The following is a 19,971-nucleotide window of genomic DNA, read 5'->3' as shown; positions in this document are numbered from 1 at the left end:
AAGCACTTCTAATAAAAATTTACCAAACACTTTGATTCTTTACAACACTTTTTCTAATACAATTTATCAAATGCCTAGCTGTTTTTTTTCACAGCTGTTTATTCTCACAGCACAGCAGAAGCAGTTTTAAAAAAAACACAGCAATACCAAACTAGCCTTTAAATATCCCCTTGTACAAGTTGTGATGCGAGTAGAAATTGCATCTTCTAAGCAGAAAAACTTGGTTGCAACATCGATAACTATTTTATTATGTCCGGCCAATAACGCTATATCACGTGTAAAAGTTATCACGTCTGCAAAACAATATTATTCATGTTTCATCCTTCCAAGGGGTTCGTTTCCAATTCCTAAGCAATCTTTTCACGAGTGTAAGACGACGTAGTTAGTAATAAGCTTCAGCTCCGATTTGGACTAGCAAAAGAATCGATTTGTGTATCAAGAAATCTCTAAATGATGAAAAACAAAAGAACTAAAATTCCAAAATGTATAATTTCTTGCTTATCCAACCTATTAAGTATAACGAAATTTAAAGTTTATCCTTCGCCGGGTTTGAATCAATAAATGAGTAATAATAGTGATGGTGGTGGCGATGTGGCCACGGTAATGGTGGTGGTCTGGACAGAAGACGAACAAACTGGAAGGAAAAAAAATAGCAACCACCAATTTTATGAAAAGGATTTATCCATAACATTAAAATGGGTAAAACAGCAACAGGTTATATGATTAATCTTCTGAAAGCCTTCCTTGCACTACAAGCCACAAACTACATGGACAATTTCCATATACAACCTATCTGGGCGATATCCACCTACCAGGGGAAACCACAAATTGTGAAAGAAAACTAAAATCACTATGAACATCTACTGATTCTACACTTTTATGACTGACTGAAACCAAGGAAGCAAGAATTTCCACCCCTACGCTTATCCTCCTCTATCATAAATATACACAAACTACGCTGGGCATGTCGGCCTCGCCATCCAATAATTGACGTTCCTTGGACTGGAACCCATCATCGGTAGAGCTCTTTCAACCGTTGTTATTCCCTGTCACAGTCTAACTGTCAGATAACACAATTGCGTTCACATAAACAAGAAACATGTCCTGCAAAATGTTCCCAAAGAAAATAAACCCTGGGGTTAATAATTAACCTCTAGAAGCATTCCGGTTCTGACTTCGGTGACCTTTGTCATGTGAACCAGAAGGAATCTTTGTGATGATCAACGAGCTTTGCAGTCCTTCCAATAGCTGTGGCCAGCAATGTCAACAACACAAGGCTTAGATTATAGAAAAAGAGAATGTTTACATTGCATTCACACACGAGTAAGGGAACTAGCATGAAAGAGGAAAGTTTCTGATTCTACATGGATACCAAACGAGTAAAGAAAATTAGATAAATCTGTACCTGAAATTGCAAAAATATTTAATGTGAATAATACGAGGACCACAACAAGAAAAAAAATTCAAAGAAAGAGATGTTGGGATATAATTCTAAAAAACCTACACTGCAATGAACACTGCACACATTAACTTCCAAAAACACCCTATACAAGTGACAGTGTAACATCACCGAATTCACACCAAAATAGTATAGAACCAAGCTAAGCACCCAAAAATCAAGAGACAAATAATCAGAATAGTTCACCACAATGTTATCATATGAAAAGAACGAATGACATCTATATGCAAAACAAGACCAAAATATATCTAAATTCTTACTCTTGATGTCGGCTGAATTCTGCGATTTGATCTACGAGGCTCAGCAACTTCAGAAGTCGACTTTGCAGGATTACCGCTGAACACTTTTCCCTCCTCAATTTTACCCAACTTTGCACCAGCAGGTGCAAGGTTTCCTTTGTTTGACCGAGATTTAGCAGTTGATGCGGACACTTTCTTGGAGGAAGGAAAATCAGATGAGGGAGCTAGTGAAGAAAATACGATTGGGCCCTCTGGTTGTGATAGGGTATGCTTTCCAGATACACTGTCAACACGGCTTACAGAATCCTTGATCTTTCCTGTATGGTCCATTTCACTTGAACCATCAGAGACAGTACGTGCATCTGTTAAGAGGTTGTCCTTCTGTGGAACAGATTTACTTGGCACACCTTGCGGCTTTATAGATTTAAGACCCTTCAGCTTGGATTCAGTCACCTGCTTTTCCCTTGTGTCAATTTTAGATGTATTTTTCAATCCACGGGAACCCGATCCTTGAGGCATCAAGTATTTCGCAAATTTCATTGAATCATTAGTTTCATTAATCTTAGTACTCTGATTTGCCACATAATGTTTGCTAACTTCCATAAATTTTCTCTTCTTTCCAGGCTTGGGAATACCATAAACCACCTTGGCTCCTTCCTTCTGCAACCCAGTCCGAATTGTTCTGGTTGGATCAGGCTTGTTCTCAGTTCTGGTATTCTTACCCATATTAAATACCTTTTCATTTGCAGATAAATTCAGTAACCTTGGCTCTTCAGGTTTCCCTGAATCTACAATATCAATGCTTTTTGATGTCTTATCCTTTCCTTTGCCTTCCACTGCAGGACTGCCCAATTTGGGTCGCTTTTCCTGGGGCATGTCACCCTAAACAACAAATTTGGACTTCAGTAAAATAAAATAAATACAATTGAGAAGTTTTAGGAACCAGACAAAATCAAGCATTAACTGACATAAAAATAGTACCTCATGGGAAACGCAGTCATTTCGTACACTGAACCATTCAACCCATTCCCCATCCTTCCAAATGAGAGAAGGCCGAAGATGCCAAGCTTTAACAACTGACTTTTCCCCTTGAGCTGTAAGAATTAATAACCAGAGAATCCCGCATTAAGAAACAGCAACTTTTGCACAATACAATGGGAAGCATTTACATGTTGGGGCCTTAATAAGAGCACCCCCCACCCACAAAAAGACAAAATGATCCATACAAACCTGGAAAGTGGACAGTTAATATAGTTTCATCTTTCTTGTTTTTCTCAGTGACAACTCCTTCCCACCAGCTGAAAACATAATTCAATACACATGAGAGGAGTTAAGCATACTGATGGCTAAGAAATCAAGGAAAACTCCACAAACTCAATGTGGAAATTGGACAGAAGAACAGCATCAAAATCAAAGTTGCCGTTAAGTAAAATAGGAAGACCTGATGCAAGTTTATAATCACCATAGTGCATGGATATCTAATATACCAACACTGCCAACATGCTTCAACACCCAAGACTAGGCATGGTTGAGATAGTGAAGAAAGATACAGAGAAATGTAGGCGATTGCAGGCAATAGTTATATTTATCTTCCTATACAAATATCTCTCCAGCAAGATTTTCCCCAAAAAAAACCAATCACCTTTTAACATAATTAACTTGTGCTCACCTGTCCTGTATCCATGCATCAACTTTATCTCCAACAGACCAAGCATAATCTGCCATCGCTGCTCTGCGCCTTTTCCTTGTTCCTTCAAATCCCAAAGCGGTAACAGGGCGGGCAATGCGAATTTTCGGTGGCTTATCTTCTTTGCTTTCAAGTGCCACCCATTCCTGTAGTTTCCCTGAACCTATATAGATGAGAAATTAAACATACATTAAGCAAACAAGGTGCACAGGCATAATATCTTTACAAAGAGTTTTCATTATGAATCATATGAGTAGCAAGGTTCCAATGCAAGTATCAAATACAACTACACCAGATCCTAATTAAAAGCAGTAACCAGGAATTTATAACATCGGGGAAAAACATTCTTTTAAAGGAAACAGGGCATGAGGCAAAGGCATGATTGTCTGCTTCTAACAGGATTAACGGTGGTATACCTTCATCTGACTGAAGCTCAGTGTAACACACACAAGCTTTACCATCCTGCAAACTCAATACATTAGCTGTGAACCAGGCTGCTCCAAATCCACCCCCATCTTTGAGAACCTAAAGAGAAACCAAGTGAATAATACATTATGCCCATATAAGACATAGCAATTCCAAACTTCACAAGCAAGATGTACCAGTGAGCAGCCAAAAAGGTTAAGATAAAAGCTAATTTAAAAAATTTCAAAAACTACATATAGGAAAACATATCAGATACACCTCAGCTTCATACCTCTACTAGAGAACCCTCCTTGATGCCACTTTCTTCAGATGCGTGTTCTTCTTTTTCAAAATCATTCTCAACAGTCATCAAAGCAGACTTTGATCCGATCTCAGAAACTTTGCGGCCTTTTGGTCCTTTTGACCCTTTTTCGTTGACTATATCGAAGCCCGAGACGCCAACTACCGATCTCAAATGATCCTCTGTTGATTCCCTATTTACCTCTATTGGAATAGGCAACTTCTCATGTGGAGTTGGCTGCGCTTCTTTCTTATCTGATTGTCGATCTTTAGAATGCCTAGCAGAAGTACCAGCATCTTCTTCAACAGTACCTACATTTGATTGTTCTCTCACCATGTCATTTGATTTTGTAATGAGCTCTGAAGAAACTTGGGGTACTTTCCAATAACCCTCTGGACCAGCTTCTGCTAACTCACTCAATGGCAAAGGATCACCCATTGCAACAATTGTTCCAGCTTGTGAAACAGCTTCTGCGGCCAGCTCAGCAGCTTTTACAATGGCATCCAAATTTTCAGCTCGCTTTGAGGCTGCAGATGCAGCTACAACCTTCCTCCTAGCAGCCTCCCTGGCAGCAACAAGGATCGAACTCGAACTGTTTGTTCCATCCTCACCTCTTAAAATGGACACAGGAGTAGCCATTCTCATACTTGGGCTTGGATTCTCATAATTATCCAAGGCTTCTTCGGCCATCAATTTTGCTTGCAATGCAGCATTTGATGCAACATTGGCAGCTGCAGCTGCTGCCTTTGCAACAGCAGCAGCAGCAGCTACAGCTACAGCAGCAGAAGCTAACTTAGCTTCACCATCTGATATCAATTTGGAGTTCTTTTGCTTCTCCAACTGATTCCATATTGCTTGGCTGTGACTAACAGCTGCAGCAGCAAGAGAAGAAGCTTCCTCTGCCTGTTGCCTAGCCTCCTTAACTTTAGCAAGCGTCTCCTCTGATAAAGTTGCCCTCTGCTCCAAATCCAGATCTGCTTTTTTGAGTTGATCAGAGGAAGACATAGGAGGCACAGACATAATCAATTTATCTGGCATGGCCTTAGACGAAAGGGTACTTGGGGTAGTACTACTAACAACAGCAACTGTTAAAGCTGACTCAGGTTGAGATTGAGCTTGCAAACTAATCTGACCAAGTTCCTCAGACGGTGAAATCTTCTTTCTTTTTCTAGGCTTTGGATCAGCAGAATGCTGGCCAGGTGATGCTGACACCTTCTTTGGGTCAAGCAGTGGAGAAGGCCCTGCAAAAGCACTGATTGGACCCCCAGTCTGAGCAGAAGGACCAGAAGGAACATGTTTTACAGTAGGCAATTGTGGCAAAGATACTTCTTTTATAGGAGTCAACTGCACTGCTTCCGTGCTAGGAAATGCTGAAAAATGCATACTAGCTTCAGCTGAAGACTGTGGAGAAGGAAGCCAGGGACCCCGGAAAGAGGACTGAGGCATCCATGTAGTATTATGGCCAACAAGGTTCTTTACAGATGGTGTTTGAAAAGGATGTAATGGATTAAATCCCTGCTGATAATCCATAACTGAGCCTCTCGGAATCACACTATATTGCAGGCCCTCACAAACAGGGGTAGAAATACTCCAAAGTGGTGATGAAATAGGTATCATTGGGCTTGCTGTTTGTGGAGTACCCTTCGTACTGGCTCGACCAACAGGTGAGGAAAGACCTTTATTGTGTAATGCACCTTGTTTAATTACTTGATCAGAAGCCCTAGAACCTGTAAATCTCAATTCTGAAGCACAGTTACACACTTAATCAAATCAAGAGAGAATCAAACTGCTTATAAAGAAAACAAAAAGTACCGGAACGTGATTGCAATGGGGTTTCTGGATTAATTGGAGTAGATTTTTGACCATGTAGCCTCTCTATGCACACACGCCAGGCATTCTCCCACATGCCCCGTCCACCATCTGACAAAAAAAAGGCTTTAAGTTATTACACATTTGTAATGATTATTAATAGATATAAAATGGACAAAAAACTAACCAGGTCCCCCAAATGCTGACACCATATAAGCTTCTTCAGGTGCTATCCCTTGACTGCACAAGAAATGAAAATAAAAAGAAAGAAAAAGAAAAGCGTGTTTCATTCACTGTCTCGAAATGGCAATTATCTCCCTTCTCAGTAAAATCAAGAATGATCACTCTAATGCTTTCAAGATTTGGTATAAATGCACTGATCCCATAAATTGAAGACAGTTCCATTTATAATCAAAACCTGATTAGATTCAGTGGTCCCTAATGATCATGTTCTGTTCTTTAAAAAAAATAATCTGGAGCATGCTATTCATGTCATAATGATGTCCTCAAAACAAATGCACAAGTATCAAAACACTCCTCCTTTACTTTTCTTACTAATATATACACTATCGCAGTTCAAAATTTATCTCTTTCTCTATGTCTCTAATCCAAACTGAAAACTAATCTTTTTCAATTAAGTAGTCTCAAGAGCACCTGCCATTCTTCATTTTAGTAAATCTGCTTATGTCAATAAATTTTAACTAAAGCCCAAAAAGAAACCATTAGTAAAAACATATACAGTGACTCACATCAAAGCTCCATAAACAAAGATCTGAGCACGTAATTGCACTTGCTGCAAGTCGGTGAATGGCTGTTGAAATATTACAGATTGTGGAGCAGAAGTATTCAGATCTGGCAGACTAGATGTTGAAGTAGTAAGAACAGAATAAGGCTTTATTGAACCATCCACATGCCCATAGGGCTGCGTCTCACTAGGTTGCACAAGCTGGAAGATTCCCGATTGGTTCTGGGACACACTGATTGATTTGTCCCCTCTTTCTGATTGTCTCACAGGAGTTGTTGCTTTCATACTTCCCTTTTTAGCACTCGGTTTACCTGTTGCCTTGCTAGGTGCTCTCCTTGTTCTTCGCTCAGGGGTACTTTTAGAACCACCACGTCCAATGTCTCCACCAGATACTAGTGGACCTCCATGGGAAATATCTTGAGAGATTTTTGCATCCAGCTGGCCTGAGCCAGAATTTTCTTTAGACCCCTCTACAATCTTAAAAAATAATTCTAAATCAGAATATTGAAAAGTTGATGGTGTCAGGGCACATCATTAATTATACATGAATATTTCTACAGCAAGAGTTCCCAACAGCCTAAAATAAACAAAATGTCAAGAAATATAAGTTTCAAAGACACAAGATCTTAAAAGATAGTTCTAAATCAGAACATTGAAATGTTGATGATGTCAGGACATATCAATAATGCTACGAGTATATATCTATAGAAAGTATCCCCATTGCCCCAGTTAAAAACGTATATCAAGCAATATAAGGGATCAAAGACACAAGTATAGTTCAGTATGAACATGAGCAACAAGAAGGTTAAAAATGATACTTTGGGAGATGGAATAGCAGGAGAGCGCTGCACGATGTTGGCAGTATCTGCTTTAGGCAAATCTGCAGATAAGCTGACATCCGAAGTGCCATTTCCCCGATCCTTGAAGGCATCATTTCCATTTGGATTCTGGGAATTAGGAGAATAATTGCCCCCATCCCCAACAGTGTCAGAAACTGGGGCACTCTGATTTGTGGGCCCCTTATTATTGCCTAATTCATGTTTAGTCTCAAAAGGCTCAGTGGTTCCAACAACCTTAGGAGAAACACAATCAGGTTTGTGGGGATCAACAGAACTTCGACCGCTTTCTGGTGCAACAAACCCAGTATGAGACTCAGGCAAAGCAGCAGAACAAGTAGAACCTTCACAGATCATAGAAGCATCACCTGTAGAACGAAAGATAATGATCAGCAAAGAAAATTAAACCAAGACGTGGAAGTAACAACGGTATATCCTATAGTCAAATGGAAACATGATGCAAAAACATAAATAAATAAAAGAAATTATCATAATAGATCCTTGTTATTAAATGCCAATAATGATAGCCTCCATCAGTTTCATTCCAATGGTGAGATATTTATTCTAAGTACTAATTGGTAGAAAGAATAAAATGCATGGTGCACCCATAACCATGATAACTATTCAGTACAGTAGCTGCATCATGATTTTCATAAATAGGTGTTCTCAATCTGCTTGTGATTTTACTCTCTAATGCAGAAATTTGACTATCGCCAAGACCAACATGACACATCATAAAGAGTTCATACATCACAATCAAATCTTTCAGCTAACAAGAAAAAAAAAAGTAGACTAGTATGATATCACACATGATAATCTAGAGCCGACATGAATTTGATGGGTTTACAACAATATACACAATTCTTCAATTTCATTTGCATTAATAAGCATATTTCTTATTCTTATTGCAACTAAGCACAGTGGTACCCTTATCTTTTCCTTCTAATCCTTTTTGGCCTTATGTTTTTATTTGCCTCATACACATTAAATATAAAGGATATGATAAACAAATATGAATCATTCTTAATATTTGATAAAAGAAAAGAACAAGGTATAGAAATGCATCACTCAAGCTTTCCAAATTTTCTTAAACACTGCATCCCAAAAAAAGAAGCTTAAATACTGCATATCGTTTTTGTTCTCCCCCCTCCCCACCTCCGCCCCCCAACCCCAAAGCTCCGCCCGAACACTGTATCTAAAAATTTCATTTATAAATTCTCTTCTATTTCTTTGCTTTCCTAGAAAAGAAGTACCATTCCAACCAGACTGTACAAAACCTCAAAATTAGTCTTCTACTTCCTAAAAATGTAAAATTAAAAGATTCTGACACAGCTTATCCAAATCTAGCATACCAATCCCATGAACACTAAAAGCCCAAAAATCATGAACCGGGCCAGCAAGTAGAAACAGAATGACTCTAGCAAACCATAAATAAACCTGAAAGCCATTCTACCTGCCATTGCCTAATTGCAGCAGAAGAAACAGAGTTTACGGCAGAAACAAATAGAAATTTCAAATTTTCATCCATATTTCCTTCCAGGTTTATCTTTTTTGTTACTTTGATAAGTCATTCAAGATTAACCATATTAGAAGACTCACTATTAATGCTTGGCACAGCATCCTGTGCAGAACCCTTATCTCCAGACACTTCAGAAGTGTCAGTGTCTTCCAATACTTTTTTAGCAGAACCACCACATATTTCCACCAATAGTGAAGGCCCACGCTGTGTGACATTCGTATCGCAGTTCATAATTGGATCTGCATAACAGTAGAAATCATTTTAAAACATCAATAATCAAATGAAGAGAAAATAGTAAGGAAAAAAGTTAAAATTAATGATTGCAAAATCAACAAAAATAACATATAGAAAAAGAAAAAAGGGACGCCTTGTTGGTTAGAAGCTGTAGCTTTCTCCAGGAGGCCCTAGATTCAAACCACATTATTAGCATTTGTAACTTATGAAAAAGGACCAGGGGTCAAGTTGAGCACAGATTGCTTAATAGTGACGAAAGTCAGTCCAGCCCATACAGATAGAAACTGTCAACTTCAAAAGATGTAAGACTTAATACATGCCAAAGATTGTACCAAAAAGATAACTTGCACTGGCCTTATACTTTTTCAACTCTAAATGGTTTCTAGTCAAAGGAAAGACGGAATGGTGACAGATAAATGCAAATATATCACCTTTTACATTTGCAGATGCCTTCTCAAAACTGTCTTTTATGGTTGCTCCAGCACCATCACCATCATTTTCTGAAGATTCACACTGAACGGAAGACGCTTCCATCTCATTTGTGCTTCTCTTGCTCACTTCAGTAGCAACTGCAGTTTGAGGTTCATTTTGGCATTCTGTATTGCAACTATCTGTAACTGGCAGAGACTGATCAACTCTCTTGCATAATAACGGTCCAGAAGTATCACAAGAAACACCTTTCCCCACTTCCGAAACAGAACCAGGCCCAATTTCTGCCAAAGGAGATGACACTATACATGGAAAACTAGCATCTTTCGACATTTTATTTGCAGTTTCTTGTTTTTTGTCAGAGTGTGGTCCCACATCAGGAGAAGTCTCTGCTTCAACCTCTGAGCGGTTAATATTGGTGGTTGTGCCATTCCCAGAAGACGAGGGAACTGCATCCATTGTGACACAAGAAGCCAGATCAGGGTTTTCCAAAGAAACATTGGCCACTGCACAAGAGAGAGAGAGAGAGACAGACAGACAGACAGACAGACCAAGTTAGTACATTCAACGGATTTGACATCTCTATCCATTTAAAGTTTCAATCTCATAACATACCTGATTCATTGTCATCAGCACCATGTTTTAATTTTGGGACAATCAGCTCTTTTTCTGCGCTACCTTCACAAACTGATGAGGGCTGAAATTCCTTATCAACAGATCCACCAATCTCCAATTCTGTATTATTAGACTCATTGAACAATTGTGTATTGTCCTTTTCAATGTGAGAGAGATCCAGGTTACCATCACCAACATCACCATCTCTGTAAACTTCATTTTCATCACATATTTGTGTAGACTCCCCCAGAATAGAAAATGATGCACCGTCCACATTTGATTTCTCTCCAGAAACTCCAAAAGAATCATGAGGACTTTTAGAAGCTCCAGTCACATGCGCTTCACTAACTATTTCAGCTGAAGAACAAGTTGCAGTTAAATTAAACAAATTAGAGTGATCTTCCTTATTCTCTTCACTTTCATCCTTAGAAACATCATTTTCCTTAATGACTGACAAAGAAACCTCGAACTTTTTGACCAAAATTTCACTATCTGGTCGGAAACTACTTTCTGATGCATTCTCCTTGGAGCTGCTCTGTCCAGAATCCACCTTCAGCATAGATTCTAGACTTGAAGAAATTCCAGCATTGCTATTGCTGACCTCAACTGCATACCTATCATCGCTTCTGTAAACCACTGATGATAAATCATGTGTGTTCAATTTAGAATTATCATCACCCGTATCTGTGTCTTTAAACAATACCATATCTTCACATTTGTTGGTCTCAGCAGGAACTCCGCGACATTCCCTGTCACTGCATCCATCCACCATATGTAAGTCAGAATCCCCTTTCAGCGTAGGTTCTAGACTTGAAGAAATTTCAGCATTGTTGTTGCTAACCTCAACTGCATACCCAGTATCGATTTTGTAAGCTATAGGTGATAAGTCATGCGTGTTTAATTTTGATTGATCAATACCTATATCTGAGACCATGTCTTCACATTTGTTGGTGTCAGCAAGAACTCCACCATTTACCCTGTCACTGCATCCACCCAGCATATGCAAGTTAGAATCCCCTTGCAGTATTACACTAGACTGTTCCTCCACATTAATAACACTGTCTTGATTAGCAATTCCTAATTCAATAGACTCCACCTCAGATGCTGAACAATGTGGGTTTTCCAAATGACAGGTAACCTTTTCACCTGCTTTTTCATTCATGTTTTGTGTCTCTATGCTCAACACATGACCGCCTGGATTCTCTTCATTAACATTTTTTATATTATGTTGGACATCCTTATTATTCAACTCATCACCGATAGCCATAATATTTTGCACAGAGGTTGTCATACCATCAATTTGCATCCCTGAAGCACAAGAATCTTCTCTTTTATCTGGTGGTTCATCAAACAAATTATCAAAATCCACCGGATCTGCATCTTTGCATTTCCCATCAGCAAGCAGACTCCCTTTAGTTACATGTGGGCTATCATTTCCACTTAAAGCATTTGGATCTAAGTCACCTGAATTTCCAGCAACTGATAATTTACCTTCATGAGTTTGTGAAGCATCCTCAACCCGTAGCTGATCTACTCCTACATCCTCTATGCCAGAAATGTTTTCAGGAATATCATCCTGTGGTAATGTAGGCTGTAGATCTGTAACATCCTCCATTTGAGAAAGAATGTTATCATCATTGTTAAAACTAGGCTCCATCTGCTTTGTTAAGCAATGCAATTCCTTACAGGCATCTAATTCCTCAAAGATAGTCTGAGGGGGAATAATTTCTTCCTGCCCAACAGATTTTAATAGCATTTCAACAGATTCTGAGGAAGTGGCCTCAGACCAGACATTGTTTCGCCTTGATATAGAGCAAGATTCCGCTGCACTTGAATTAAACTCTATCCCACTACTCCCACGAGAGAAATCCTCAATCCAGTGGTTAGTTTCGCTACTCTCAATGCCAAGAAAAACCTCAGTTTCAACCAGACTATCAAATCTCAAATGCCCATGAAGGCTATCATCAAATTCAAACTTGGGGAGAGCATATGGCCGTAAAACTGGAGGATAATTAGTGTTCCCTTCACCAGCTAAATGAAGATTCTGGCTTTGAAAATCATTGTCATCATAATCCATGGGTGTATCCCTACAATAGAAAAGCAATCAGGGAGAAGTGCAAAACAAATAGTGATCCACGTTGACCAAATAGCTAATATTGGGAGAGACAAAAATATGCACAAGTATATACATAGACATTATATGGGACAATCTACAAGCTTTACAACCACCATCTTACAGAATAAGCCAATAATACCTAGTCACCCATGCTTACAAAAAATTGATAACCAACCACAAATACAACATACACCTATAACTTGAAATAGGAGTCATGTAATACTCCAAAATAATAAAACAGGAGCAAGGTTGTCCCTAAAGTCGAGTTTGATATAATTAAACCTATCCAGACCCTGAGAAACATAACCCACGAAATTATATCCAAACACCACAATTATTAACAAGTAAAATCGTCAAAATGCAATCACTACCCAAGAAAAGAATCTTAATCCACTACAGCCATTTGCTCATCAAACAGCTAATCATCCTCAAACCATTTGTAGAGCCTAGCCGTTCTCCCCATTTATGCTCAAACTCACAATTTCTCAATACTTTCAGTGAGACTTTCCAATATAATGCCACTAACTTTATACAGATAACAAAACCACAACCAAGTTATAAATGCTGAACTTCAATAGTTCCCAAAACTCTTAAATTTAAGGGGAAAGTAACATGATATGATTTTGTGAATTATACTAAAGTATACCAGAGATGAAGGCATCACATAACAACAGCCAAGCAAACCCAGCAAATACCTTAATCAAATCATTCATTGATTTGAGATATCAATAAAGGGTAACAGCATATAATATCAAAATATAAATATCAGCACCTTTATCACAACAAAGGTGCCTAGCATTCAAATGAACGAAAATCTACTATATATATATATATATATATATAGGAGTTGCCTCTTCATGTATTTAAATCAAGGATTGATGACTATACTATTTACCTGGAAAATAAACCCTTATATATTCAAGAAATATTCATAATCAAGTATTTACATACTTTAACACAGAAAAATGCTGAGAATAACATATCAGACAAACTTCTTGACACAAAAGCATGTTTAAAACATAGTCAATAATGAATAAATGAATCGTCTACTTACATTTTTTTTCAAACACAAAATAAGAAAAGTAATGCATCAAACCAAATCAAATCATACATGCACCATGTGATTAACAGATAACACACATATTATAACGAATCAAATCATACATGCCCTATTATCTTGTGTAAACATTTAGATACAAATTTATTTATGCAGACAAGATTGTCTTATAATGCTTTAGACAAAAACAACAGAAAGTTATGGAAATGTACCCATGACTGATTCATCCATAGGCAAGCCAAATGAATGGTCCACTTGACCAGATACTTGAAAGTTTATGTTTTAAGAAAATCAACTCGCAAACCAAAGAAAAAATAATAACAAAAAAGGGAGGTCAAGGCACTTTTTATAACATCAGATATCACTCCTCCCATAAATGCAGAAAAATGATTCAATTATACAAGAATAAATGGTAAGATTCTATTTCCATTTCAGAAATTATTGTCAATTGGTAAGCTCCAAGATATCATTCAAAACTTAACTCAAACAATAATAATAAAATTATTATAAGGAATAGCTGAGGCTATGCAACAAACACTAATCATAACTAAATACATACTCACTGACCTCAAGAAATCCTAAAAGTTTCAAAATTTCTTGCATTTGTACCAAAGGACATGAGACAGCATACTAAGTAAAGGTAAAATAGCAGAAAACTATACCTACATTCAATATTAAGTTTCTGTATATCTAGCAGCTATTAATTAACTCAAATAATTGCTAATGAGAAAATGCGTGTTAAACTTGCAACTGGACATTCAGATGTTTTTATTTTTCAAAACACGCATGACCTGGACAAAAATTCACCTTTATTAACACTATAGTAAGTATAGGTTCAATAATATCTTATTAGACTCTACAAAAATAATAAACACATAAAACAATAAAATTTAACTCAGTACGCCATTGAGGACTTAAAAAAGATATGAAAACAAATACATACACCTCATATCATAAATTCAAGGATTAAAGCTTATCATTTCTAATTAGCTCAAAGTACACAAAGGAAAATAAAAACACAAATTTTAATCAAACTCACCATTTCAAAGCAAAGCAAGGAACAACTTTGGCCTAATTTTACACATACGCCCTAACTGTTTACAGAACCAAATAGAGGAAATGAACAGTACCAGAAGAAGTAAGAAGTCTAGAGACGCTACCTCCCTCCATCCGGTGACGAAATCCAGCCCGTTTGATCTCTCAACTGTTCCCCAATCGTACGGTCATCTGCAAGCCAAAACCCTAGGAGTTAGTCTCTCTCATAGACACCCCTCACCTAGTTGATAACTACGCATCAGCGAAGAAAATTGAAAACCCTAACAAACGAAAACGAAAGGTCGCCGGAGGTTTTGGGTTCCTTACCGGAGTCTTCGAGTTTCCGGCGGATCGAATTAGGGTTCCGGCGAATCGACGGCGCTACAGACGAAGAGAGTGAAAAACTTACACGAAGAGAGTGAAAAACTTACACGAAGAGAGAGAAAAAGGAGAGAAGAGAGTGTGTGAGTGAGACCCTGTCTTTTTTTTTTTTGGTTGTTTTTTCTTTTCCTCTGCGCTCGACCCCTCGACTTTTCTTTCAGAGAGAGAAAATGAGAATTGGTGATTGAATTTGAAAAATCAAAATTAAACGGAAATTTGGAAAACTGGGGCATTTTCGTAAATTGGTCTGATGAGTATGGGATCGACAGGTGGCTTGTTACGAGTCGCTAGACGACAGCATCTGGGGCCAGACTCCATTACCCGACGTTTACTGGTTGTTGTGTTACAGCCAATCACTGGGTGGCTTCAAGAACGAGTTTGAGCTATTACCCTGATCGACGGTAGGGGGGGGGGACTTTGAGGGAACACGTGTAACAGTTGAGTGGCTACGGATGTGAAATTTATTGGAGAAGCTTTTTACAATAAATCAGTGTTTTTTTTTCATAAACTGAAATTCAATAATTACTAGCCTAGCCAATTCATTTTTTATTTTATTTTTATGGGTTAACTGGCGATTTGCTCCCTGAATTTGTACCTAACTTTTGATTTATCATTTTTTTTTATAGAAAATTAAGGATGTGAACTTTTTTTTTGCCAATTTCTCCCCTCCGTCTAAATCGACAACATTTCATCCAATTTGTTGTTAAAAAAGAGGGCAAAAAAGTCATTTAGTACATTAAAAATAAATAAAATAAAATAAAATAAAATAAAAAACAGAAAATTGAACTCTCTCTCTCTCTCTCTCTCTCTCTCTCTCTCTCTCTCTCTCTCTCTCTCTCTGCAGGCTCGCGTGGGGATGGAGGTGGTTGTATGGTGGCATTGGGTTGTGGTCCAAGGGTGGATCTTGCATGGAGATGGGACCGGGGGATGGGTATCGATTAGGGCTCGTCAATGGGTTTGGGCCGGGCTTTAAAGAGGAGAGAGAAAATATCGGGAGGGGCTGGGTTGTTTTAGAAAATTCAAAGCCCAAACCCGACCCATGAGTAGAGCTTGAGAAAGCCCATCGGGCCGGGCCTAAACGGGCCATACATCATTAAAAAAAAATCATAAACTTAATCATAAGGGTATTTTAGTCCAAATTTGATATTAAACTCACTTAATTTCAATATTTTCACATCAAACTAAATTCATAGAACACCCAATAAAGTCACACAACTTATAAGATTTTCCACAAAAATAATAAAACCAAGTATTATTTTTGAGGTTATTACATAATTAGATCGTAATACATTTTAAGAAATAATTTTAAAGAATAGTAAGTATCAAAAAAATATTTTTTTAAAGGATGGTATGAATAAATATGCAAATATTTGGTGATGTGTTCAAGAAAAGCATGATTATATTTGGTGGTACGATTATGTTTCGTGATATGATTATATTTGGTGATGTGATATGTTGTTCATCTTATTTATATATATAATTGTTGAATTAATAATTGACACAAATTAATGTGCTAATCATCCAATTATAAACTAGGAATGAGTAAAGAAAAGTAAATGAAATGAAACAAATTATATATGTGATTTAAGTGATATAATCCTAAACCTAAACTCTTATTTATATATAATTATATATGTATGCGGCTTAACGGGCCGGGCTTTCTTGGGCTTAATCGGACCGGGCTTCAGACACCCAAGCCCAAGCCTAGCCCTGCCTAAGGCGGGCCGGGCCATTTCAAAGCCCATAACGAGTCGGGGGACTCTATTGGCCCATGAGCCCGCGGGCTAAATGATGAGGCCTAGTCTCGACTAAGGGGGCAAGACTAAGGAATGGGATGGGTTTGGGTCTTGGGGGCAAGGGCTAGGGATGGGAGAGAGAGTATTTCAATTTTCTATAAGGAGAAAAGAAACAAAAGGCATGGTGGCCTAATGTCCAGCGGCTACATGTCTAGCCGCATGGCAAAAGGTTTGGTCGGCTCCAGATCAATTTCAAGAGCCACCATTCTCTACTCTTACCATTACTAGCAAAGGCTTTCAAAAACATACAAATCAGGGAGGTTAAATGGGGTTAAATGCTGGGCCAAGAGCTGGGGGGTTTAGAGTTGATAGGGTTGATGTGCTAGAGGAGATAGAGCTGGGGGATGGGGGCAATCGGGTTGCTAGTTCTTCTTCTTTTTTTTGGGTTAATTTTTTTTAAAATGATTTAACTAAAAATTGGATGAAATGTTGAGGATTTAGACAATAGGGGGAAATTGGAGGAAAAAAGAGAGGTTCATATCCTTAATTTTTTTTTTTTTTATAAAAAGGATAGGGGTTAATTGAAAGCTAGGTACAAGTTTAGGGGGTAAATCATCAATTGACCCTATTTTTATTGATACATTTTTTATTCAAACTATTTTTTGTAGGGAGTGAAATGTGAGGTTGTGTGTTTGGTTCTTGAGAAAGTCATAAAAGTGTGAAATGCTTTGAAGAACCTATTTTTAAAATCACAAATAATATGTTAACCGAGAAAAGTTGATTTTGAGGGAAAAAATTTGGCTCCTCGAAATAAATGAGATTTTAACACTTGTTAATTTCATTTAACTTTTTATTTTAATTCTTTTAATTTTCTTTGTTTTAAAATTTTCCGCAAGTGTTAAAATCCAATTTGTTTGGAAGATAAGCTCCTCCTTATTAAGGAGGCAAGCTTGCTCTTGGAAAAGTACACAATTTGAAAGTTCTATTTATTTTATATTAATAAATATGAAACAAAATCTGCATAACACAAGCACAACTAGAAACATTGTCACTTTCTTTTGGTAAAGTAGAAATTTCATTCAAAATAAAACCAGCAACCAAATAGCTTAATAAACTATAGATATTTATACATTTTCATTTGGGCCTTTTGTTTTCCGTTTAAAATGGGCTGATTTTGGTCCGATTGTGTTCATAGTAGAGTTGTTCTATAGTGAGGGTGGCATATATGGACTATAGATGCAAACCTTCAATTAGCCACATGATTTCTCTAAGTATGAACTTCACTTAAGTTTAATGAAATGATCATGTGGCTAATATGAAGGTTCACATGAGGAGTCCATATATGGCACCCTCTCTGTAGAATTTCGTCTTCATAGTGAGCCCATTTATCTCTGTAATGAGTTTTTTCCGCTCTCTTTTCAGGCCCAAGAGTTTTATAAATTTCTGAAAAACAGTAAAAAAATTTATCCCTCGATTTTAAGTCTCTATTGTATCATTTTGTATTAATTTCTGAAAAACAATAAATAAAAAATTATCCCTTCATTTTAAGCCCTTAGTGTATTTTAAAAAAAAAAAATCATATGATCGTATTATATTCTTAATTATCATATTAACTCACCTCATTCAATCACAAGTAAGTTTATAAATAACTAATCCAACATGTATGTTAATAAACACGTGCAAGAAGAAGAAAAATCAGAGTTCGTAATAGTAGCTTATGCTCTTCACTTTCGAGTCGAGAGCTCCATCTCCAAGTAGGTCTTGCTGTTCTTTTGGCTCTCTTATTTTATTTTTATTTTTATGTGGATAGAACAACAACGCTTGATCATGAATTTCGTTTCAATTAGTTGTGTGGATGATTTAGAATGATTTGGGTTCCGTGGGTTCAATTCGATCCATGATGAGTTTATTTAGCTAGTTGATTTGATGATTTAACCATCACAAGAAAATGAATCCCGACCATTATGAGAGAGAATGAAGACCATGTGTGTTGATAACCAAAGCCTTGGCGCACAGCCCCTTTCCAGCATTCAAAGCTACTTAGAGCAACTCCACCCATGAGAGCAAAGTCTAAGGCAAGGACAAGCAAGGGCTGCCACTATTCACGTGAATAGTGTCAGCCTTGCCATTTGTGGTTCCACCCATAAGGGCAAAGTCTAGGGCAATTACTATTCATTGTACTTTATTTCCTATTTTTTTATACTTTAAATCATTAATTTTGATAATCTTTTGTAATTAAATTTTCGGATAAGATTTTCGGATGAGAATCTCGGTTGCCACGTGTCTTATTCCAGATAAAATTTTCGGATATTCATTAATAAAAATTATAATCTCAGATTTCCGATAAAATTTTCACCCTCTAAAATTGTGCCACGTGTCCCATGTCAGATATGATTTTCAGATATTTTTTAAAAATTATAATCTCATATTTCAGATAAGATTTTCACCCTCTAAAATTGTGCCACGTGTCCCATGTCTGATAAGATTTTCAGATATTTTTTTACAAATAGTGATCTCAGATTTCAGATAAGATTTTCACCCTCTAAAATTGTGCCACGTGTCATCTCTATCTTCTGAATCCCTCTATAAAACTACACCATCAACACCACTCCTCTCACACCATCTCTGATATATTCCTTCATTTCTCAGATTTAACAAAACACATTATACTCTCAATGTCAAACTTCAGGAGGGTGTTGGAGAGGCACAGAAAGAATGGGAAGAAATCCGGCGTAGACGTGAGGAAGAAGATCGGGACGCCGATGAAGAAGAGGAAGAAATGCTTGAAGTAGCGGCGGTGTGTATGATGAATCAATCAAGCCAACACCATCGTCGTCGTGCCCCGAATGTGGACAGACGCAGAGAGTCTCGGGGTAAGAATCTCTTGGAGGATTACTTTATCCCAAATTCGTTATATCCTGCTCATAAGTTTCGAGAGAAATATAGAATGCAGCCACATGTGTTCCAAAAAATCATGCATGATATTTGTAATTACGACACATACTTCATTCAAAAGCATGATGCTGTTCGAGTTTTGGGTCTTATCCCAGAGCAAAAACTTACAGCTGCTTTGCGGATGCTTGCTTATGGGGCATCTGCAGAGCAGGTGGATGAGATTGCAAGGATGGGAAAATCTACTATCCTAGAGTGCTTGGTGAGATTCTGTGATGCAGTGGAAAATTTGTACACGAGGGAGTACCTTCGCAAACCCACTCCGAGGGACCTGCAAAGGCTTCTACAAAAAGGCGAGGCTCGAGGTTTCCCAGGAATGATCGAAAGCATCAATTGCATGCATTGGCAGTGGAAGAATTGTCCTACTGCGTGGCAAGGATAGTATGGGAATCGGAAGGGCAAAAAAAGTATCATTT

The 19,971-nt window shown here is 37.6% G+C and overlaps 1 protein-coding gene across 3 annotated transcripts; it reads right to left on the bottom strand.

Annotated features, from left to right (window-relative positions):
* Positions 642-15,161, bottom strand: LOC18777292 (serine-rich adhesin for platelets). Of its 3 annotated transcripts, none has more exons than XM_020564307.1 (17): positions 14,814-15,161; positions 14,582-14,678; positions 10,279-12,365; positions 9,666-10,169; positions 9,081-9,239; positions 7,464-7,849; positions 6,650-7,122; positions 6,088-6,140; positions 5,904-6,011; positions 4,083-5,833; positions 3,802-3,910; positions 3,368-3,548; positions 2,929-2,996; positions 2,680-2,792; positions 1,720-2,580; positions 1,152-1,248; positions 642-1,046 (listed from the first exon to the last, which is right to left on the bottom strand). In XM_020564307.1, exons 3-17 carry the CDS (start codon positions 12,353-12,355, stop codon positions 1,030-1,032), a joined length of 6,957 nt encoding a protein of 2,318 aa, XP_020419896.1. In that variant the 5' UTR covers positions 12,356-12,365; positions 14,582-14,678; positions 14,814-15,161; the 3' UTR covers positions 642-1,029. The 3 variants fall into 3 exon arrangements, with proteins under 3 accessions (XP_020419896.1, XP_020419898.1, XP_020419899.1); XM_020564309.1 differs by having other exon boundaries at positions 14,612-14,678; XM_020564310.1 differs by having other exon boundaries at positions 4,083-5,818; positions 14,814-15,160.

Source organism: Prunus persica, chromosome G5, assembly GCF_000346465.2.
Source record: "Prunus persica cultivar Lovell chromosome G5, Prunus_persica_NCBIv2, whole genome shotgun sequence".
Classification (NCBI taxonomy): domain Eukaryota; kingdom Viridiplantae; phylum Streptophyta; class Magnoliopsida; order Rosales; family Rosaceae; genus Prunus; species Prunus persica.
The sequence above is the reverse complement of the archived record's forward strand: the minus strand, read 5'-3'. Positions and strand labels throughout refer to the sequence as shown.